The sequence below is a fragment of the Alexandromys fortis genome, unplaced genomic scaffold, assembly GCF_014885135.2.
Source record: "Alexandromys fortis isolate MF-2015 unplaced genomic scaffold, M_Fortis_MF-2015_v1.1 scaffold_41, whole genome shotgun sequence".
In the NCBI taxonomy this organism is placed as follows: domain Eukaryota; kingdom Metazoa; phylum Chordata; class Mammalia; order Rodentia; family Cricetidae; genus Alexandromys; species Alexandromys fortis.
This window is the reverse complement of record NW_026067923.1, coordinates 8,721,209-8,745,241: the sequence shown is the minus strand read 5'-3', so window position 1 is coordinate 8,745,241 and position 24,033 is coordinate 8,721,209. Positions and strand designations below refer to the sequence as shown.

Here is a 24,033-nt window from a genome sequence, read left to right as displayed (position 1 = left end):
AAGTTTCTTAGAAGCTCTTATACACAGTATGTTCAGAAAATACCAAAATTAGATGTATAGCTACTAGTAAGGCACTAGATTGTAACTCTCTCCTGAGGAGCCCAGGACCACACATGCGTGCAGACTGTCTTTGTCCTAAGTGCCTCCCATTAGCACGGGGCCTGCTCAAGTATGATCGAATGTCTGCTTATAACTCTGCTGAACTTCCTGCTGACTTGCCCTGAAAGACTTTCCTGTAGCACAGTGAGGAGCTCCACCTCTCCTGACTGCCGCTCCCTGACAAGCCAGCTTGGCAGGCTACTAAAAGATACTGCATGGGGCTGTGCCTTCCACTCAGGGCCACTGCAGCTGACAAGCCCCACTTCAAATGGGGACTTCACCAAGGTGTTCAGTGTGGGGACATAACTGCGGCCTACAATCTATCTCCAAAGCTTCTCAAAGATCCGGGAGGAGCGGAAGCTCTGATATCTGGGCTGTGTGTGACAGATGCCTCTTCCAACTCCACAAGAAAGCAAGCTTAACTAGCTAGAAAGCCCTCACACCCTTTGCCACCGCCCCCACCTCTAACTCATTCATCTGGCCAACGGCCATTTCTCCCTTCAACCCCTGGGTCGCAAGGACAACACTCTGCTGCCACTGTGTCTAGTATGTACTTCTGCTTTTTCAACTACCAAAGAGCTCTGACTTAAAGCCTTTGCCGTTTGTCACCCCATAAAGTCCTTGACACAGCACCTACTCCCTTTTGTGCTGTGCACCCTAAGAATTGTGTGACAGCCCATGGCTGCTCAGTGCACAGAGGTAAAGGCTGGAGAGCTTGAAGCAGGGAAGGAAGGAGGGAAGAAAAGAAAGAGGGATGAAGTGAGGAAGGACATAAAGGGTCGGGTGGTGGTGCACAGCACACCTTCAATCCCAACACTCAGAAGGTAGAGGCGGGTGGATCTTTGTGAGCTTGAAGCCAGCCTGGTCTACAGAGCAAGTTCCAGGACAGCAAAAGCTACACAGAGAAACCCTTGAGAAAACAAACACAAAAAGGAAAGGAAAGAAAGAAAAGGCCATCTAGTAGCTCTGAGTCTGTGAATGGGATACTGTAAGGTAATTTCTACCTATTGACCATGTGTTCTAGGGGTTGGAGAGATTGACTGCTCAGCGGTTAAGAGAGCCGACTGATTTTTCCAGAGTTATGTGTTAGGTTTCCAGTACCCACAGCTCACAGCTACCCTCACTCCAACTCCAGGGCACCCGATGCCTCTGGCCTCCTTGGCACCTGTCCCATGCACAGACACACATAAATGCACATAGTTAAAAATAATAAAAATAAGTCTCAAAAACAAAACCTGCTGGTCAGATTAAATGGTCACTTTCGGGAAGGACTAAAAAGTCTTCTGTTTTGAAACTTGGGGCAAATCAAATGTTGGTGGTTAGCTTAACTACACTTCTGCACCCCCGATACAAATGGAGACAAAACCGAGCTGAGCAGCAAGCGCCAGGTGTTGCTCTTCCCTGGCTTCCTAACCGTTCTGTAAGTGGTACTGCTTCAGCCCAGATCCATGTCAAACAACCCAACTGAGCCAAAATAAGGACTTTTCTTCCTCTTTTTCAACTCAGTCATCACTTTGATTGACCAATTCATGTCTTTGAAAAGATCTTTTTAAACCAGGCATGTGGTGCACAACTGTGATCTCAGCATTTGGGAGGAGGAGGCAGAAAATGACCGTAAGTATGAGGTGTAACCCAAGGCCAGCTGGACTGAGACTGATGGAGCATGGGATCAAACTGGACTCTCTGAATGTGGCTGTCAATGAAGGCTGACTGAGAAGCCAAGGACAATGGCACTGGGTTCTGATTCTACTGCATGTACTGGCTGCGTGGGAGCCTGGTTTGTTTGGATGCTCACCTTCCTAGACCTAGATGGAGTGGGGAGGACCTTGAACTTCCCACAGGGCAGGGAACCCTGACCGCTCTTAAAACTGGAGAAGGAGGGGGAGGAGGAGTGGGAGAGATATGGGAGGTGGGGAGGAGGCGAAAATTTTAAATAAGTAAGTAAGTAAGTAAGTAAGTAAATAAATAAATAAATAAAAGTATGAGGTGTACCTAGGAAATCCCAGGCCATACACAGAGGGCTATACACATAGCAAAACTCAATCAAAAATAAATAAAGGCAAAACCCTAAGCAACAACACAAACTGTACTTTTTAGTCTATGTCAAAAAGCACATAGGCATAATTCTTAACTGTGTGCGATTGTATCCGAATCCTCTTGAATCAGCATGCTTTTAACAGCAGAATCTTCAAAGACCTTCAAAGTCCTGCCTGCACCAAACAACAAACCACACCAGGGACTTTTCCCTGCTGGAGGTTATTGTATTCATCAACCCCGACTCACTACAAACAATTCCAGGGAGTGCAGAGGCCTTGAAGAGGAGGAAGGTGCCCTTTAAAAATATGACACCCTTCAAAACCAAACTGTGAGTTAAAAACAAACCAGTTCTTTTTCCCTTGTCCCACGGACAATGGTACCAATTAGTCAGGGGAAAGGCCAGCTGAAGGACAGGACAGACTGCCCTGTAAGGGGAAATAAGCTTGAGGAAGTCAGAGGAGGGACTGCCTAACTGAGGAGGCAGTGAGCAGCCTCCAGGGCTGTTTCCAACTCAGGGTCCCAAGGTTTCAAGGACTGCTGTGTCTTCCTCGCGTGCTCTGTCGTTCCTTGCTGGTGTGCGTGGCCTCTCTGTACCTTTGTGACTCTCTTTTTTGCTTTTTAAGATCTTTTCATCAGCAAACTCTACAAATATACATGTCAATCAACCCAATAAAATTGCTCTAAAGCATTATCACAAGTAAGGTATCATAAGTAATAGGCACCCCAGTTTTTTTTTCACATTCATGTAAAAAGGCATCAAGAGACAGAAAGGCCAGGATAGTCAAGTCATTACAAATTTCTTGACTTCATATTTTTTACTGTATAAAACTCTGGGGGAATTTTGTACAAGTCTGTATTCAGAATCAAAAAGAAACTAACCTAAAATCCATTTTCTATTGTTTCGTCCAATGACCTTGTTAACTTTTAGTTCAAACCTACTAAGGAGGAAGTGTAAGTGTCTTCTCAACCGCAAACCTGTCCAGTCCTATACTCTGCAGCACCAATGACTCAGCCTGAGTGTTTAAAGGACCTGCTGCAAAGAGGGGTGAAGGGCACACTTGGGGACTTGGGGACATACCAAGTGTTCGCAACAAAACAAACTGCATTCCCAGCGCAAAGGGCCTTTCCTCATCTTCCACGGACCTAGAGGGAAGGAGAAGGAAAAAAATGGTTTAAAACAGTGGTGCCAAGAAAATGCCAGTAAAATCGAGTCTGCCTTAGGCAGAGTCATAAGAACCTTTCCCAAAATATTTAATCCACCATGATGTACTAACAGTCACCAACCAAGGCTCCCTGGGTGCATCACAGACGACGCATGTCTCCACCAGAGACTGATTAAATCCATTTCTATACGAATAGTAGAGGAGGTGCCAGGCTCCTGGCTGAAGAGGTGGGAGGGTTCCCTCTAAATAAGCCTCCCAAAATCCCCTCTACTAAGAAAAAAATTGTAAACATTTGTCCTATCCATTGCAATCTTATTCTCTCCCTCTGTCTGTCAGAATGTTCCAGAATTGAAAGTGTATCCAATAAAAATCATTCTTACAACTCCTCCAAGATGTGTGTGGAGTATGTCCTGGCTAATATTAGGTCAACCCAATACAAGCTAGAATTATCTGAAAGTGAGGAATCTCAAGAAAATGCTTTCATAAGATCCAGTTGTAGGACGTTTTCTGAACTGATGATTGATATGAGAGGGCCCAGCCCATGGTGGATGGTGCCATCCCTGGGTTGGTGGTCCTGGGTTCTGTGAGAAGGCAGGGTGAGCAGACCATGAGTAACAAGCCAGGAAGCAGCACCCCTCCATGGCCTCTGCATCAGCTCCCGCCTCCAGGTCCCTGCCCTGTTTGAGGTTCCATCTTGACTGCCTCCAAAAATGAACTATAATGTAGATGTGTGAGCCAAATAAACCATTTCCTCCCCTCTTGTTTTTGGCCCTGGTGTTTCATCACTGCAGTAGAAACCCCAACTAAGACAAAGTAAAGGCAGACATGTACACACACTTATATACATACATATAAACGAAAAGTCAGAGAAATAAGCTTATCCAAATCATATCCCCCCCAAAATTGATGTTCTAAGTAATTCCCATGTGGTAGAAAAATTGGAACCTATTAATTTCGCAATTAGCAGAGATTAAAAGACCCCTCTGCAGAGATTTGGTGTTAGAAGCCAACTTATAAATTGTCATGCTGAAACACTTCTGAGCATTGGTAAAGCAAGGTGGCCCTTATACAGTCTACCTAACGCTTCCTGCAGAATTACGGTGGAGAAAGAGCGAGATGTTCCACATAATTTCTACATGATAAAGTGCGTTATGCTTTTCATTTCATCCACAGAGGATTTAGGCATGGATGGGAAATTTTTCCAGGCCCAGGGCCCTTACTGTCTTTTCCTCATACTCACTATGTCTTCCAGCAGTTTCCCAGCTCTGTATGCATGGTTATGCCATCAACATCTACGGACAGTTGAGTAAACCACTAGGCATTGCATGCCCTGCTTCTTCCATTTGGGACATGTCTATCAGCATCCAGAGAGAAGCTAGAGTGCGTAAGGGGTACGGGCTACGCACTCTCAGCGAGCATGGTGCTCCTGGCCGGGAATCCTGCACAGTGACCATGGAAAAGCCAGGAGGAAGAGCAAGACTGACTCCCTTCCTCACTTTCCTAGGGCCACGCCCATGCTCCCCTCTAACCCACAAGGTGTTCGCTCTTCGAACTCTACCACAGTACCCTCTCTGTCCACCACAGCCTTTAATGCAAGGATTAACAAGTAGATTTGAATTCAACAGAACAAAAGTGCCTCCCATGTTCTCTCCTAGAATAGATGGGGGTGGGAGGGACCAGGATCTGCAATCCAGCAGCGAAAGCGCAGCCTGACCAACTGGAAGCTCACATTTCCAAGCCTCGTCTGTCCTTGATTCAGCTCCAGGACTTTATACAATAGTAAAATTAATGAACTCAGCATTTTGAAATGCAAACCCAGCATAATTCCCCATCGATCCCAGAGGCGCAGTATCCATGAGGCCAGAGACAAAACCCTTTGCAAATTCACAGTCTAGCTACTTTGCCAAACCGTCTCCACCCTTCACAGGGGTCTGGCTTCTTGGAGCTAACATAGAGATGGCTTTCAACTCATGGTGTCTAACCTCATAGCACAGACTTCAGACACTAAAAGCACTGCGAAGAAAATATGATTGAAAAAAAAATAGGAATCGAGTCCAGCTGTCAAAAGAAAATTCTAGACAAGGCAGTGTTTCAGCCATCTTTTTCTCTCTGATGTAAAAGCTCTCCCAGTAACCTAGCAGGAAATGTGGGACACCCTCCTGCATGCTACTCTCACTACCCCCCAGTTTGCTTCGCTTCGGTCCCCCTGAAATACGCTGCCTGCAGCGCTCGCTCGCGGGTGCGGGCGTATTCCCACCTGAGTGTCACTATGATGGCTGAAGGTTGGGCACAGGCTGTGATGAAGGTAACTATGAACAGGAAGACCAAGAAGGGGATGAGGGTGTTGCAGGTGCGTTTGCACTTCCCAGACACAGCGTAGCCATTCTCATTGAGATAGGTTTTCACGATGACCACACGGAGCTGGCTGCGCTGGCCCACCGTGGGCGGGGTGATCACTTGCCGGCTTTGGACGCAGGCGCACTCAGTATAATTGCGAACCTAAGGAGCAAACAATAAGCTGTATGTCAGTCAAAATAAAACCCGGAGATGGAATGTTAACAAAGTAAAAGTGCTAAAAAAGAACTATACGAAATGAAATGCACACTATTGCACACAAAACACCTTGTTTCTTAACAGCAATACAAGGTCAAAGTTGGCCTTAATTATATCAAAACCTGCTAGTCAAAGTTTAAACCTAAACTTCCCTGAGAAGCTTTAAACACTCAATTCTGTGACATCAGCATGCCATGTGCTCATCGGGAACATAAATACACATGGCTCCCACTGCTGTTGAACCTGTAGACGCTCTTGTTAGAGAAGACCCTAGAACAGAGCCAGCTTGATTTTTATTCGTGGTCACTAGAGTACCTAGCACGAGTCTGAGCACACAGTGAGGCCTAGGGTAAATATCTGTTAAACTTTTAGCACAAGTGTGATGGCTTCTAACAAGCAGAGTGATGTGGACTAGGAACGGTGGCTTCAGTGCCTGTATCAGGAGGAGCAGACCTGTTTTTCATCCCACCCGGCTAGCTTACACCCGAAATAATCACACAGAAATTGTATTAATTAAATCACTGCCTGGCCCATTATTTCTAGCCTCTTATTGGCTAATTCTCACATATTAGTTTAAGCCATCTCCATTAACGTGTATCACCACTTGACTGTGGCTTACTGGCATGAATCTAACCAGCGTCCGTCTAGGGCAGGAGAACCATGGCGTCTGCCACACTGCTCTTCTTCCCAGCATTCAGTTCAGTCTACTCCACCTATCTAAGTTCTGCCCTATCAAAAGGCCAAGGCAGTTTCTTTATTCAACCAAATGAAAGCAACACATAGACAGAAGAACCTCCTACAAGTGCCAATGATGATGACCTTCCTTCTGGCCGCCCGTTTAAACACCCTGTCATTCCCTTCAACAGGCTAGCAGTCTGTCTCTCTCTCTCTTTCTATGTGTGTGTGTGTGTGTGTGTGTGTGTGTGTGTGTGTGTGTGTAAGTTTGCATCACTTCATCCTGTACTGTATCCGCAGCCAGGTGCTCCAGATTCTGACAGACTCCAGCATCCCTTGGTCATTTTCCCCAACACATATCTATGAGACCCTATTGATGTATATGGCACTAGAGGACACTGAAGACTGAGGAGCAGAGGAGACTAAATCTTCTCCAGTAACTTCCCAGACTTTCCAAACACAATGATGAAAACGAAACTCCTCTTGGTGTGATCTAGTCAGGACCCAAACAAGCTAACAAATGCTAATGTGGTCAACTATGTCTTTGTCTAGCTAGTGTCTTACTTTTTACTAAATGGAAATTAGCTGAACTAGTTCACATGGTGACTGCTTAAAACAGGACTAAGAAGAGGTTGGTGGGGCGTTGGCCGTGTAAGCAGGAAGGACTTTCCGTCTTTCTAATAAAAACAGTGTGCCCAGGAGATCTCACTCACCGCCCTACAACATTGCATGGATCACAGCAAAGAAACAATCTCATGATCTCAACAGGGTCATACTCCAGAGCTCCCCAACTATGTCACAGGGAACCTGAAAGAGTAATTTCCCATTTACCCTCTAGTTTCAAACTCAGAGAACAAAAGGGGTACCCCTAAACTCTAGGCCAACGGTGTAGTCTCTGCAGCCTGCATAGAACAGGCAAATCACATTTTAACCTTTAAATTAGGGCAATCCACCTCCAATCTGTTCTCATGCCAACAGCCAAATTGGGCTCAGTAAAGAATAGAGTAAAATATAAAAGCCTTCTCCCACAGTATTAAAGCCTATTTATAATTCACGGGGAAGAGAATTCTCAGAATAGACCATTCTTCAGCTGACAGAAATATCTTTACTCCGAAAGTTAAAGAGCAGGGGTATTAGGGGGTGAATTGTCTGATAGTCTTATGAAAAATAGGCATCACCCATCTTCACAGACACCCGATAGAAGGCCAGCTTCCACAGTCTCTGGTCTCAGCACAAACTCTAGTCACCTTGACCTTCAAATCCATTACAGAGGCCCTGCCAGAGCAACAAACAGGAAACCCGGAGTTCAGCCTTATCAAGTTTCCCTGAGCTGGCCTGGAATGTAAAGTAGGAGCCAGCTGATGAGGACCAGAACTCTACACCCAGATTCTCCCAGCACCCCGACAGCAGTGATAGCCCTGCACAGTTGGCCTCTCATGAGAAGTTTTTCAGAGGTGCTTGGAGGGCGATTTGGAGCCTCACGTTCAAGGGAAACTGAAGTCAGCATGGGTGCATGTGAGTCTCATCCTATCCTTATCTTGTGATGGTGGATTAACAGTACGAGAGAGACTTGTGGAGTATACTCACCCCGGTGCTAAGATTGCCACTGTTAACACAGCCAGCCAGGCATGGGTTGAAGTACGTGATTCCATCTGATCCACAGACTGGCTCATATTCGTGTATTTTACAACCACAATTAACATTGCAGCTTCCTGTCAGGTTCCTATGGGGCATGGTCAGAGAAGGTCTGAGAGAGAGAGAGAGAGAGAGAGAGAGAGAGAGAGAGAGAGAGAGAGAGAGAGAGAGAGAGAGAGAGAGAGAGAGAGAAAAAATCAAGCAAGACTGAGAATGAAACCAAAAGAACATTCTTGATAGCAAGTGAATTTAATTTAGAGACATCATTCCCAACAATCAAACCTATGGTACCATGAAGTAGTCACCTTCCAGAGCTATTTTCATAAACTTATTACAAAATATAGAGAAAACATTTCTGTTCTCATTGGAATAGATGGAATAGGTTTAAAATCAAATTATCTCTCCCGCCTCAATCCCACTGTCCACCTTGATTCGAGAGACTGACCTCAGGTCTGACTCTAGTGACTTGGACTCTCAAAAAAACTCCTCTCTGGGAAACACTAGGCTCTGAGTCTTAACAATGGATCACAATTCATTTCATTTGATTTTATTTGGGGACCTGCTAAGGATTAAGCCCAGCAATTCATGCATAATGTCTGAACTCTAGCACTAAGCCAATTCCCACCTAAGCTTATTTTTATTTATATATAATACTTACACAAATCTATGGTGTATGTGTGCTATTTCAGTACACATATATATTAGATAATGAACCAATCAGATTAATTACCATATCTTTTGTCTCAAGATTGATTGAGTTTTTGAACTATAAAATAGAGAAAATATGTTTTATTACTGGATCTTTAAAATCATTGTGAGCACATGGACATGAAATCCATCCATCAGCCCCAGGTGCCAGTGTAGGTTCCGTCCATCAAAGACTTGACTTGTTCTAGAATAATCTACCAAAGGAATAGAATAACTCTAAAAATCCAAGAGGAAGAGATTCCCAAAGGTGAATGGCTAGGGACCCTGTCACTAGTTTGACAGAAATAACAAAAGGAGAGGACAGAAATCACTAGAAATACCCAGATGCAATTCACAGTCGAACATGGTGGACGTGTTTCCCCATGAAGCCACGGTGCCAAATACAGAGAAATGATGCAATAGGAAAGCTCGAGGAAAATCTATTCAAACCATAGGGAGAAATATGACGTGTAAAGGCATGGAGATGGGGAGAGGGTCTAAAACAGAGAAGGTCTGAGAGAGAGAGAGGGGCAGGCAGGTTGGGGGGGGCACAGAAGAACGAGATTGGCTCTAAAAAGCTCAAAACCAAGACAGTCTTACTTGATGCTTTGTTACCATTCTTAAGCAGTACTGGTAAAATACCATTCCTAGAGCTAAATAGGTCAGCAGGAGCAGATGTTTCGTGCATCTGTTCCTTTTTCCATTGTTCATCCATTGTTCATCTGTGACGTGTCAGGACTTTCCTCGGGGACCCTGTTAGCCCAGTTTATCCAGTAGCCCAGCTCAGCCACATGGACTGCGCTACAAATTTAGCATATACACTCTTTATTCTCCGACTTCTCACACTTTGATAGCTTTGATGGGTGAAGAACCAAATTCAAAGCAACGCTACAGTTGTATCAGGAAAACTCCCTGACAAAGCAAAAGTCAAATAAATTCTGTCCTCCTTTCTTGCCATGCCACAGAAGAAATTAGCTCAAGACATAATCATTATGCTTACAAACTCTTAGTCTCAAGACATTTTAATATTTGAATACACCCCCAAAGTCATTCCAAATGAGTGGTTCTCAACAGGGGCAATCTTGTTTTCCCATCCAGGGGACATTTGTCAATGTTGGAAGGTAGTTTGGGTTGCTCTAACTAAGGGGTGCTGTGGACATCTGTTCGTGTTATACAAGGATACCTGCAAATACCGTACAATGTTTGAGACTAGCTTTCACCTTCTACAAAAAGGAACAGCCTGGCCCAAATGTCAGTGGTACTGCAGATAAGACTTCAAACCAATCAGTACATTCTGCATGTGATGAAGAGGGGCTGCAGAAGCCCAGCACCGTGTTAGCTATAGACATGTGGAAGTATGAAGGATAGTACAGTCAGCTCACCAAGACTTCAGGAACTAAACTGCAAGCCATGACAAGAAAGAAGAGCCTTTCCAAACGGTGTGCTTAGTCACTAAAACTGACAGGCTTCAGTACCAGACCAACAGCTGCTAGTGCTGCTATTTAGAAGTTCTTGGCATTTTCCCTCTGACAGCCTGCTCTGCCTTCATGGATAACAGCCACACACTACAAATGCCTGTCAAAAGCCCGGCAGTGGTGGAACACACCTTTAACCCCAGGACTTGAGAGCTGAGGCAGGTGGATCTCTGTGAGATCGAGGGCAACCTGGTCTACAGAGCGAGTTTCAGGACAGTCAGGACTGTTTCACAGAGAAACTTTGCCTTGAAAATCAAAATTAAAAAATAAGTTAAACAAATGCCTGTCACTTAAGAGAATGTCCACTCAAGAGGAGTGACCTTGCGCCAGCATCAACATATGCTTTAAACACATAGACAAGACCTTTCCTCTCAGGCCCGTCTTGCTGGTAATGTCTGTTTTTCTCCTAGCCTTTATTTAAAAAAAAAATAACATAATAGTAAAATACTCTAAGAAAAAAAATGAATTTAGAAGTTTAGAGAGGCGGATCAGAAGTTAAGAACACTTGCTGCTCATCCAGAGACCCACGTTTAGTTCCCAGCACCCACATCAGGCAGCTAACGGCCACCTCTCACTCTTACCAAGGAATAAGATGTCTTCTGGCTTCTGTAGGCACCCACGCACAGTGACGTGTACTCACATAGACATGTCCACATGAGGTGTGAAATAAACCTTTTAAATGCTAGCACCCAGGAGACAGGAGTGGTGAGGTCAGTACCAGTGCGGTCTACATATCAATTTCCAGGTCAGTCGGGACAACAGAGTGAAATGGTGTCTCCAGTAACAACGGCAATAATGGTAGCAGCAACAATAAGAATACTTTTAAAAAGAAAACAGGAAATTAATTAAGACAACCAATAGAATTACCATGAAAGGAAGTAGGTACTCATGACAGAGAGTCATTAAGAGGAAAGGTCACCGTGGATTAGAAGAGAAGGCAGCCAGCATGGCTCATCCTCTGAACCGGGCTGATTTGCAAAGAATCTTTTTCTTTTTTTTTTTTCTTATTGAAAATAGAATTTTTTTTTCTCACATAACATATCCTGATTATAGTTTCCCCTCCCTCTATTCCTCCAAGTTTCTCCTTCCTTCCCTCTGGATCCACCCCCCTTTCTGTCCTTCATTAGAAAATAAACAGGCATTTCAAAAATGATTATAAAATAAAATAGAGCACAATGAAAGCTTAACACATCAGGATAGGACAAAAGAAACAAACAGAAGGAAAAGAGCCCAAGAAAAGGTGCAAGAGACAGAGAACTGCTTGTTCGCACGTTTAGGAATCCCATAAAAACACTAAACTGGAAGCCAAAGGACCTGTATGGAGAGAGAGAGAGAGAGAGAGAGAGAGAGAGAGAGAGAGAGAGAGAGGGAGAGAGAGAAAATAAGATGAAATAAAAATAAAGAAGAATCATTTCTAAGAAGAATGTCGTGTTTGATTGTCATTCATTCACCAGAGCATAGACTGCTACCCTCAAACAAGGCGCCCACCGACTTCTCTTCTAAAATGGCATTAAACAGGTCATAGCTCAAACTAGTGAAAGGGCTAACCTCAGCACTAAGAAATCCCTCATTTGTCAGGAGTGAAACCATGATGGGAACAGAAGATGCCTACGGACTAATTAGGGTTCATTGCACTAATTGGCACAAAGAGACTAGGTTCCATCTTTCAAAACTGAAAAGATTCCAGGCAAGACAACCTTCTAAAGGAGATGCTCCTGTTAACTCATGAGGCAGTGTAGTTGAATCTCACTTTGTTGTTCTTGAGATCATGTCTCATGTAGCCTGCGTTGGAGAGGTGGCTCAGTGTTTAAGAGCACTGCTTGCATAGCGGACAATGAGGACTACTGAGACAGCAAGAACAATGGCAATGGGTTTTTGACCCTACTGCATGTAGTGGCTTTGTGGGAGCCTAGGATGTTTGGATGCTCACCTTACGAGACCTGGACGGAGGAGGGTTTTCCTTGGACTTCCCACGGGACTGAGAGCCCTGATTGCTCTTTGGGCTGACGAGGGAGGGGGAATGGACTGGGGGAGGGGGAGGGAAAGGGGAGGCGGAGGTGGGGAAGAGACAGAAATATTTAATAAATAAAGAAAGAAAGAAAAAAAAAAGAGCACTGCTTGCTTTTCCAAAGGTCTTAAGTTCAATTCCCAGCTACCACAAGGTGGCTCACCACCATCTGTAATGAGATGTGGTGCCCTCATCAACTAAGACCATGAAACCTAATATGGTCAAATTCTACAGAACTGCCATATATGGGCTGCCCATGCAAGCTTCAACATTGCCAGGGCATAAATTTTCACCTTACTATAAAATATTTTACAATTGGATGCTCCAAACTGCTTGTATTAGCTAGAAAAATGCAAGAGGTCATCAAGATTATCTAGCAATGTTGTTAACCTTGAATACTAGGAAGCTATAATGATCTGGCCTGAAATCACCAAGACTGTCCTTAGGAAAACAAGCCCTAGAGAGTCAACAAAGTAAACATAAATAAAATAAAAATAGCCACCCTGGCTAACCTTTATCAGTCAATGCCTAAGGAACAATGTTTATATAAAGGGATACATGACAACCAAGCAGATTGTTGTATAATATGAACTAAAAGCAAATCTCTGCCACAGGCCATTACACGTGGATATGTAAGAACACAGTTAGGTCAATACAGTACATTCATACCAGCACCCGTGTCTTATTAGTCCTACCTCAAGATCTGAAGACCACTAGGCCTTCCTTATCTAATAGACACCCTACAGTGTCTATAATTCAAAGAGGAGATCTTAAACCTTCTTTTGTCTTAGGTTATCCCCATTAAAATATTGACGTGGGAATCCAAGTATATCATACTCAAATCACATGAATTAAAAATCTCATGATTAACACAGTAAAAACATTCTCCAAAGCAGAAAACACTAAAAAAGCAGGGGAAACGTTTCCTGTCTCTCTGTCTTTCTCTCCTGTCTCTCTGCTTCTGTTTCTGTCTGTCTCTGTCTTTCTGTCTCTCTCCTTGTCTCTTAACTGCTTCATCTCTTCAAGTGGTTTTAGTCCTCTAGAAAACTTCAGTTAGGATATGTCCTTCAATTTCACTTAATTTTTTTAGCTTTATAGTAAAATTCAGCTGGGGTTATTAAAGCTATACAATTGCTAGATGAAAATTCTTGTCTGTCATCTCATCATTTAATATGAACATTAATAGAGTTCTACTTTTCTCCATGTATTTGCAGTGAAAGGTCTCCATAAGTTACTGGTTTGTTCTTGATGAGAATCGTACTTATTATTGCTTTTTAAACAAGAAACTTGAAAGTCTGAGAAGGTAACACAGCTAGTAGGAGCTAGAAATGGATTTCAGTCCAGTTTTATCTCCACTGGGTCCTCCTACCCCTGTATGCTAGCAGGTCGGCTCTCTGTAACTCTCCACGGACATGCTTCTCTGAGCATGAATCTCCTTCCTAAAGAAAGATCTAATACAGCTTCCATGGCTCTCAGCTTACAGAAATCCTAAGTATTAAAATGAGAAAGGTCCATAATTAATTGGAGCTCCAAATTCACAAACACTGTGAACCTTAGATGCTGCAGCTGCTAAACTGAGATCGAAATATCCCTACTACTTGCTTGTCCTGTCCAACAGTCACTGCCACAAACAGGGACCTGCCCTTTTCCAGACACTTGGTAGCTCAAGAAGACACCACTAGAAAAAGTTTCACCCAGTCACTGAGGTCACAAGATCAGAAGAGGACATGAGGATGATGTAACAGGTTTGACTGAAAGCTCAAAGTGATGACACCTGATAGGCTGAAGGAAATAAGGCCAGAGCTGTTAACTGATGTCTCAAGAGACAGTAGTGGTTGGAAATGTAGCTGACCTGATGGTTGATTTAAGTCAATGTTTAGAAACTCTTTGAAGGTAGAGTGGGGGAAGGTGGTCAATCTCATTGCGCAATGCATTTATTTAAGTCTTAATCATGATTACCATAATAAATGCCAACTCTTTGGACTATAAGATGATTAAGATTCATTTGTAAAGAACACAAGCCATGAGCCACAGAGGGCAATTGCTTAATTAAACTGCAGGGAAATTGTGGTGTTGGGGGTGTAACTGCTTGAATTGGGAATGGATCAGGCTAGCAGCTGCAGCTCCTGGGACCTTTCACAGGGAAAGTGCATCAACACCTTAAATCCAAAGATCCCGTTACATTTCCCTTATACTTTATTACAGTTAGAACACTTTAACACTAGAGTTAACTGCTAGACTTGAGTGCATATGTGTGCTCTGCTGGGCCACACTCTCAGCCCATCACTTAAAACTGTGAGTGCCCTCGCCTTTATTTATCTCTTTACTTGCTTTATAAAATAAAACATTACAGTGTGTGCTGGGCATGGTGGTGCAACCCTTTAATCCTAGTACTGGGGAGGCAGAGGTGAGGGGGATCTCTGTGAGTTCAAGGTCAGCCTGGTCTCCAAAGCATGTTACAGACAAACCAGGGCTGCACAAAGAGATCCCATCTTTAAAAGAGAAAGATGTGTAAGTCTAAAGATCAGATAGAAAACAAATATTACTAAAATAGCCAACCACACATCGTTGAGCAGGTCGTATCCTGAGGAAGAAAACTCCAAAACAATAAGGCTCTCCCTCTGCCTACGCTCTGAAAGTGTTATGCCAAAGAGGTCCTGTCACTCAAAACTGTTCATTCTAACCTGTTCTTGGAGTATCTTCCTAGAAACATGTGGAAAGCCAAAGAAATTCTCCATGAAAACTGTGGGGTTCTTTCACAAATGTCATTAAAGTCACTGTCCAAAATGTTGGGATCCTGGGTCCCAGCTGCAGTGCCCAGTACCCCTGAATGGTCTGCTCACTCTTGACTGACCGCAGTCAGATGAGGGGTACCACACATCGTGGACTGAGAAACTAAGATGTACATTCACATGGCGTTGTCGCTAAACTCAGCAGCCCAGAGTCACGTGCCTGTGCACAGGCAAGGCCTGGCATCCACCGGCATTCGAGAAGAGTAAATGGAGCTGCCTAGCGGGATCTCAAGAAAACAGAACAGAAGCAAGAAAGAAACACACTAAGCGCTTCACCAGGTGTAAGAAAAAGTGAGTCTTAAATACCCTATAAAGACAACTAACATTTGTTTAACAATAGCTGAATGCTCCGAGCAGAAGGCTGGAAATGGGAGGAGGTGACATCTCACTTTCTACCTTCTGTGTTATTTTAATTTTTCGACATGCTGAGATTGACATTTTCATCAACTTTCCGCAGGAGGAAGAGAAGGCGCAGCAACATTGTGTCGTGTGTGTGTGTGTGTGTGTGTGTGTGTGTGTGTATGTGTGTGTTGGTGGTGGTGTCGCACAGCTGGAAAGCAGTGAAGGTTACACTTGCCTTTGAAAAGAATACTGTTATAGATGAGACAGTTGTCAAGGAAAGTGGGTAAATACTCATTTCCTCCCTGACATGGAGCTGGTTGCCCACTAATAGAAACAAATTGAAGATAAGATAAAAGGACTTGAGGAAAAAGATTAAAAGGCAAAAAAAGGAACCATCATTATAAGTGTTGAAAAGTTAGCTGACTGTGACTAAGAAAATGGATTATTCAGCGAAGATGAGGACCTGCTAAGGTTGGAACTCATAAATTTGTTATGGAGCCAATCGGCACAATTACATAACGTCCCCTGGCATTGCGAGGGACCCAGGTGCAGTCGGTTTGGGCTGGCAGGACAGTGGTATTCAAAGGACTTCAGAAGACATGGGAGGACCGTTAGTTCCAAAGCAGGTAGGATACAGAGTCTGGCTTCAAGATCTTCTAAAAGTACGTATAAAGCAAAACTGGACTAGAATTAAAAGGAATAAAGGCTCTAGATGGTTCTGAAGAAATAGAAAGAGTGACACCAAGCGTCATGACATGTTGAATTAGGAGCGGCGGGGCTGCGTCCCTGGCACCCGGTCACCCACATGGCTAGCTTATGCCCCGAAATAATTACACGGAAACTGTATTCTTTTAAACACTGCCTGGCCTGGCTAGTTCCAGTTTCTTATTGGCTAGCTCTTACATATTAATCTAACCCATTTCTAATAATCTGTGTAGCCCACGAGCTGGCTTACCAGGCAGGATCTTAACCTGCGTCTGTCTGGAGTGGGAGAACCATGGCGACTCCTGACTAAGCTTCTTTCTCCCAGCATTCTCTTCTGTTTACTCCACCCACCTATGTTCTAACCAATAAAATAGGCCAAGGAAGTTTCTTTATTAGTAAGAAATCACTCCCACATCAATGACAATTGCAAGCAGACAGCTGTGACAGACAGGCTGGCTGCTGATTTACAGAAATTTCTGCCAGACTCTAAGTTCAAAGTCATCAGACGGGCTGGGAGCAAAACTGATCTCTGGAGGGGAACACACTGGGCCCCCACGCAGGGAGATAAGCCGTGAATGGACTCTCATCTGTACTCTTACCACTAGCTCCAATTCAGATCCCAGAAGGTCATCGGAAAGCTTTTTCTCTGAGGAAAACTGTAAGAAATTCAAGACACTAAACTTGTATTGTAGATGTTGGCCACCAGACTAACCCTCCCATTTTTGTATTGAGGATGGTGGAGGAAACAGACACACTGCAAGAGAGGCTGCCTGGGTGCAGTCAGTCTGGAAAGTTTACTGTAAGTAAATGGGGGAGGGGGAGGAGCCTTTAAAGCCAATGAAGTATGGGAGGCCCCGAAGTAGAAAAAAAAATCCAAACATATTGGCCCATAATAACAAAGCTCAGACAATCTATTGTCAAAGTTATGTTTTAATATAAAACAGTAAAAAAAATCAAAACACATGTTCTTAGTGTTATGCATAGAGAAATTTTGGAAGGATACATAAAACCAAATGAAATATTGATTGGGTGTGGTTATATACATCTATAATCCAGTAGTTGGGAGGCAGAAGCAGAAAGAGAGTCTCTGTGAGCTTGAGGCACAATAATGACACAGATGTTGCGGGAGTAACCAACCACTTTTAAGAATTGAATTTTAAGGCCTATTCCATGAGAAAGATCCCATTCCTGGCACTGCTAACATGCTCAAGAACCTGACACTAGATAGGTCATAGACCTAAGGAAAAATTAACTACTATTATTCTGCTAAAGGAAAATAGCAGTATAACTACTTCAAGCAATACACTGCAATGCCCATATATCAGTGCATTGCCCAGCCCTCAGCAGAGAAGTTCCTTTTTGCAATAGATAAGAACACAGAGACTCACAAGTGGACAGTGTGCAGAGAGTGAGAAACTTTGAAGCACTCAGTCCTAAACGGAATGTCTCCATCAAACCCTGCCCTCAAGGTTCAGGGATGAATATGGAAGAGGAGGCAGGAGGAGTTTAAGATCCAGAAGTTGATGAATTACTCTAAATAAATAGCATCCTTCCAACATAACAGGGATCACACACATATGAACTCGCAGAAGTTATTACAGCATGCACAATGTAGACAAAAATCCCAACATCGAGAAGAGGAAGTGACACAAAGCTCCATCCCAAACCAAGAAGCTATTTGTAGTTGCTACCTGCCGGGAAAAGAAAAGCCGTTTTCTCCAGGGAAGTCTCACCGGGTGTGCCAGCTGCAATCCAGGACAAGCCTATACCCAGCATGAACTGAATTCCATGGTTTTTATTTTTTGCGAGATTTTTGCTTTGTTCTGGTATTTTTGTCCTATTGTTTTGTTTTGATTTTTAAAGAGAAGCATGGAGTTGGGTGAGTAGGGGATGAGAAGGGGCTGGCAGGGGCTGGGGGAGGGGAAACATAATGGAAATGCATTCTGTGAAAAGCAAATGAGAGAAAAGAAAAGGTATCATCGAGTTCGCTTTAATTTGGAGAGATGCGAAGAAGGAGGTGGATGGAGGACTCGAGTGGAAGCAAGACTTGCCATAGCGGGTTGTATTTCACAAATTCGATGAGGTTTTGGTGAGGGTGCAGGTTCACGTGTGTGCATGTATGGACAGATGCGTGTGCACACACGCTCAGGTGCTGCTCCTCAGGAACTTCCCATCTGGGTTTCTGAAACAGTCTCTCATTAGCCTGGGGCCCACCAGTTACTCTAGACTCGCTGGCAGTCACAGGTATCTGCTCACATCGACCAGCACAGGAATGGTAAGTGTGCACCACCACAGCCAGCATTTTTACACGGTTCCCAGTGATCGAACTAAGTTCCTCTTGCTTGCAGGGCAAGCATTTGACTGAGCTACCTCTCCAGCCATTAAGAACAGCTCACTTAAGGGGAAAAAAACATTTTAATTAATACAGTAAGCATCCTCTCATTTTCTGTAATTAAAATGCCCTGGAGGCCACCCTGTGAGGATCAAAAGGGACACAGACAAAGGTGACACCCTGTGGCATCCACCCTCTGGGAGTATGAGCTCCAGTGGAGGGGCAAAGCTCAAAAAGCAGGTGGGAGGGAGTGACTGGGCCAGGGATGAACCACACAGAGCTGGGCTCTTCAAGGATGCTCCGCAGAGGTACTTACCCTGTCGTGTACGGGATGTTGATGCCTCCTAGGTTAATGCTTTCACATCCCACAATAAACAGGGTTGAGAAGCACAGCAAAGACACCCCGCTGCAGATCATCGCTAGTTTAGCAGATTCTCTCGCACCAAGCTTCAATTTTTTTATAATGTAGCCTCCCAGGACGATGCCAACACCAGCGCTGGGGACAATGATGACACCTGGGAAGATGAGAGGAAGAGGGCGTTAATGTATGCTAGCATCCACTGTTACTTGTTTCTTCTAATTTTTCTGTTTCTGTTTGCACCTTAGTACAAGGGTAAAGAATGAAACGTACTCTAGTCCATAAATATTTAGCATGTGGTTTTATGACTTACAATTTTTAACACATATTGACAAAGGATTCAAATCCAGAAGATGCAAAAAAATACTTTTACAAAACAAATAAATCACGAGAAAGGTGAACAAAAATCTGAACTGGCCCTTCACTAAAGAGAAAATCCAAACGTCCTAAGCAGATGAAGAAACAGGCTAAAGCCACAGTGAGATTCTACCACATCCCAGTCGGAAGGTGAACATTTTAAAGTTTGGCCATGCCACATAATGGTCAAGATATAAGTGCAGGAAACTCTTGACAGTGGAGGACTAGAAGTAGGACCAACTTTGAAAAGCAGTCCTTCATGACCTGGAAGGTAAACACACCCTGCAACAGAAAGGTCCTTCCAAGATGCATACCCCCAAAGAAACCCATGGTGTGCACCAGCCATCCTAACAGACCTCAACTGAAAACATCCCACAATGGACACATTATACATGAAATATTCCTATCACAAAGGACTGCTATACAGGAACACAAAGGCAGACGTGTAACCAAACACACATAAAATGAATGACTCTTACAAAGATGACACAAGGAAAAAAACAACAAATGTGCACATGCCCACACCTGCATCAAGTTCAAGAACCAGGCAAACAAAGCCTGATGTTCTAGGATGTGCACACAGGAGGTATCAGTATAGAGGAAAGGTAATTGCCATGAAAGCAAAGGTAGCTGGGCTATGAGAGGCTCAGGACAGAGGCGCTCCTGAACTCCTGAAAACGCTTCGTTCCCTAAAGTGGGCCGTGGTTACTGCCACGGCATGAGTGCTTACGTCTCCCTGAATCCATATGTTAAAGTTCTAACCCCCCAAAGGGTTGGCATTCAAAGAGTGGACACCTCATGAAAGGGATTAGTGTCCTAACTAAAGAGACCCGAGCACGCCCTGTTCTCTCCATCATATAAGGGTGTAGTGCAAATGTCCCGTCTATGAGAAACAGACCTTCACCGAATACCAAATCTACCAGCCCCTTGATTTTGGACTCCTTGCTTCTTGAACTGTGAGAAACCCATCCTTCCTACTTACAAACCACTCCGAGCATGGTAATCATATTTCATCAGCCTGAATAGACCAAGCAAGTCTTACACTTATTCCTTTCCTCTAAAATTGTGACCACTGACCTACTTGGAAGCATCATATTTCGTTGTAGAAAAATAAAGACATGGGGATGGAGAGATGGCTCAGCTGTTAAGAGCACACACTCTTCTTGCAGAGGACCCAAGTTCAATTCCCAGGAATGGGCAGCCCCACAACCACCTGTAACTCAAGTCTAGGGAGAACTGGCCCTGTGGACCATCAAGGTTATCAGCATTCACATGAGTGAACACACTTCAAAACTAATAATAAAATGAATCTTTATTTTAAACAATGAAAAAATAAAGACACAGTCAGAATATGCCACCCCCACCCTTACAAATTAAATGAGAGACATACATGCTAATAGAAAATCTCAGTAAAATAATTCTACAAGGTGCTAGGAAAACGCAGGGGAGGGGTGAGCTGAGTCTCCCCTGGGAGAGGCCAGGGAGAGCTCTCACGGGGCAGTTTTCAGCAGGTATTCACTAGAAGAGGCCGAATGTATCTAATGGACCGGCACAGAGAAAACATCTGAAAAAGGAAATACACATGAAAGCACGAGGTCATGGCATTGGGTATTCATGCCACTTCAAAAATACCAAGAGTGTGCAATGCAAGATGGTGGGAGGTGAGGGGGTGCAGGAAGAGAGGCTAGGAAAAGTGAGACCCTAAGAGACCAGGAAAAAAGGATCGGATTATGTATCTGAGCAATGAGAGGCCACTGGGGAATTCTGAGCTGGGTCGGGTGAGAGTTCTGTGCTGTGAAGACCATTGCTGAAGTGAGATACAAGATAGCCTTGATGGAGTGAGAACTGGAGTCTGAAGTGGTCAGAAGCGTGATTGCAAGGGCCCAGGATTGCCACAGGGAAGCTCCGCACTGACAGCACAGAAAACCAGGTTAAACGGCTGGAAAGAGCAGGAAAGCTAGTGTCTGAAACTCAGTAGAACAGGGACCCGGAGAGGAAGACAATGTGTAGACAACAGTTTAGCGATCTCTGCTGCGGACAGGAGTGTGAGGGGCCCAGAGAAGAAGCAGAAGCAGGTGGAGGCCTCCCATGGGGCACCGGGAGCTGTAAGCAGAGCCATGCTGAGAGATTTCTGGTATAGTTCAATCGGAGAGGGAGGACTTTCTCAGATGATGCAGTGAGGAAAGGAGAAAGGCTCCTGAAGAGAGCCAGTGTTGATGGGTTATGATGAAGAGGTGTGCCCATAGAGAAAGCTGAAAACCAGACAGAGGCAAGAGGAAAGCCAGGGGAGAACAATGCCATAAAGGGACTGAAAGTAACCAGCTAATCATCAACACGCAGGTGTCCACATTTCATGTGAGAGTCATTCCCAGGTACTTCTAAGTAGCTATGTCTGGACTATCTTGGGGCTGGTGGCCCAGTTCCTCCATCACCCCCACACCATCATCTTGGCCTCTCTAATGGTTCTACTCTCTTCGTGAGGGGAAATACAAAAGCAGGTCCTCTAGGGCGAAGTTACTGTCCTGCTACCAGCTGTCTGAACGTAATTTCATGATCTTTTCTGGAACCCTCCTTCCCTTTCCTGAGACCCCAGACCTCAAAGAGCCAACACCCTGTTCCCCAGTGCCCCAGGGGTAGCCTCTGCCTGACACTGCCTCTTGTCTAGCCCTCTAGGGGACTGTTCTATGGTCTGTCAGCTTCTGATTCAAGCACTCCCTAGGGACCATGATCCCTAGAACTCGGGGTATCATAGTGTCTATGTGTGTCGGGGATGGGGTGGGGGTGCATCAATCTGTGCTAAAGAACATCTCTGGCATGCTTGCAGGAGAGGGCAAAGGGCAGAATGGGGTGGGGCAGAATGGAAATGCTGCTTGTTCCCAGCCCAGGATCCAAAGACCTAAGTTCTGGTGAAAGAGATCCATGCAACTGCTGGTGTCTGAGAATTCCAAATAAGACAAAACCCTGCCCTGCCACTTGCAAGATGTATGTCCTTGGTAAATTGTGCAGCATTTCCAGAACTCAGATTTTTCTCCTCCTGTCAAGTGTGCGCAGTAATAATACCATCATCACAGAAACGTAAGGAGCAAATGCGTTAGGACGTAAGAAGACCGGAGAACGGAGTCTGGCCCACCATATGCACCCAAGAAACACTGGGCTGTCGTTACCACCACCATTACTTAAGATAATGTTATTAGCCGGGGAGGCGATGATGCACGCCTTTAATCCCAGCACTCGGGAGGCAGAGGCAGGCAGATCTCTGTGAATTCAAGGCCAGCCTGGTCTACAAGAGCTAGTTCCAGGACAGGCTCCAAAGCTACAGCGAAACCCTGTCCCTAAAAACAAACAAACAAAATAATGTTATTATATTTGTGTGCCTGTGTGTGTGTGCATGTGTGCATGCTGCAGGGTACATGTGGAGGTCTGAGGACAACTGTGGATGCTGATTCTCCCTACCCACCAAATGGGTCCCAGTGATCAAACTCAGGTCCCCAGGCTGCATGACAAACATTTTTACCTGCCAAGCCATTTCACCAGCCCATCATCACTATCATTTCTAAAATTGTGAATATCACTGAGCTACTTAATATTAATGAATTGGATACATTTGCACAAACATATAAGGATGAATTGGGCAAATTTTAATAAATGAGACTGAATTATGGCAACCTATGCGGCCCAACATACACTTGTACATGCTCTTTAATAAACAAACCTTTGATACTTAGCCATGTGTGTCCTTAATTATAACACTCATATACTTAGCTGTACGTATATGTAATATTATAATACATATCTGAAAATGTATGTAATACTATAATACATGTCTGATACATATATGTAATCATAATACACATCAGATACATGTATGTAACATATATGTAATATCAAAATACATATCACTAAGGTACTCAGCGTTGACACAGCAGAAGACTCTGCCTTGGGATAAGCGTTCTAGGAATGCCTTACCATCTTTAGGTGAAAATCTTTGGGATACTTATCTTTTTTTTTTTTTTTTTTTTTTTTTGCACATCTTTCCCTGAATGCTACTCCATTGTCCTTTCTTCAATTATTCTGAGCCACCCTATTCCTATCTTTTGTAGATGGAAGTTTCTGTCCTGCAGCCATTCAGTGCCAAATAAACACAGAGAGGTTTATATTGATTATAAACTGTTTGACTTATGGTCAGGCTTATTAGTAGCTAGTTGCTATGGCTTAAATCCAAACATAATTCTTGTCTATGTTTATCCACATGGTTTAGTACCTTTTATCAGTGCAGTATTCTCATCTTGATTCTTCTGTGTCTGGCTGATGACTGCAGATTGAAACTTTCCTCTTCCCAGAATTCTCCTAGTCTGGTTGTTCCACCTGTATTTCCTGCCTGGCTACTAGCTGATCAGCATTTTATTAAACCAATAGGAGTGACAAACCTTTACAGTGTACAAGAGTATTATCTTACAGCAACATTTACTCTCAAAAAGTATCACAGAGTAAAGAGAGACAATTTGCTTCTTGCTATTGTAAGAACAGGTTGGATAGGTGGTCCCAATGACAGATCAGGCTGTGTATAAGTCTAGGGCTAGATCTTACCTCCTTCCTAGAGACCCTAATCAACCTCTCTTCTGTATTTTAACAATTTTTTTTTTAAGATCAAGTCTCAGGTAGCCTTCCATGGCTAACTTTGAACTTACCCATAGTTGAGGATGACCTTGAACTCATAGCCATTCTGCTAGTGATGATAGGGGTATAGGCTATATTTCCAGATTTTTAGCTTCTTTTACAAATAATTAAAAAAATAGTTCACACGAAATTGGTAAA

The 24,033-nt window shown here is 43.9% G+C and overlaps 1 protein-coding gene across 2 annotated transcripts in view; it reads right to left on the bottom strand.

Moving 5' to 3' along the window:
- Slco5a1 (solute carrier organic anion transporter family member 5A1) overlaps positions 1-24,033 on the bottom strand; it is a 131,364-nt gene that overhangs the window by 2,810 nt on the left and 104,521 nt on the right. For both annotated transcript variants that reach the window (XM_050142150.1, XM_050142152.1), the window contains exons 6-9: positions 18,820-19,018; positions 8,115-8,274; positions 5,557-5,798; positions 3,215-3,279 (exon numbers count right to left, since the gene is read on the bottom strand). In XM_050142150.1, the coding sequence (XP_049998107.1) occupies positions 3,215-3,279; positions 5,557-5,798; positions 8,115-8,274; positions 18,820-19,018 (666 nt within the window). The remainder of the gene's footprint in view (positions 1-3,214; positions 3,280-5,556; positions 5,799-8,114; positions 8,275-18,819; positions 19,019-24,033) is intronic.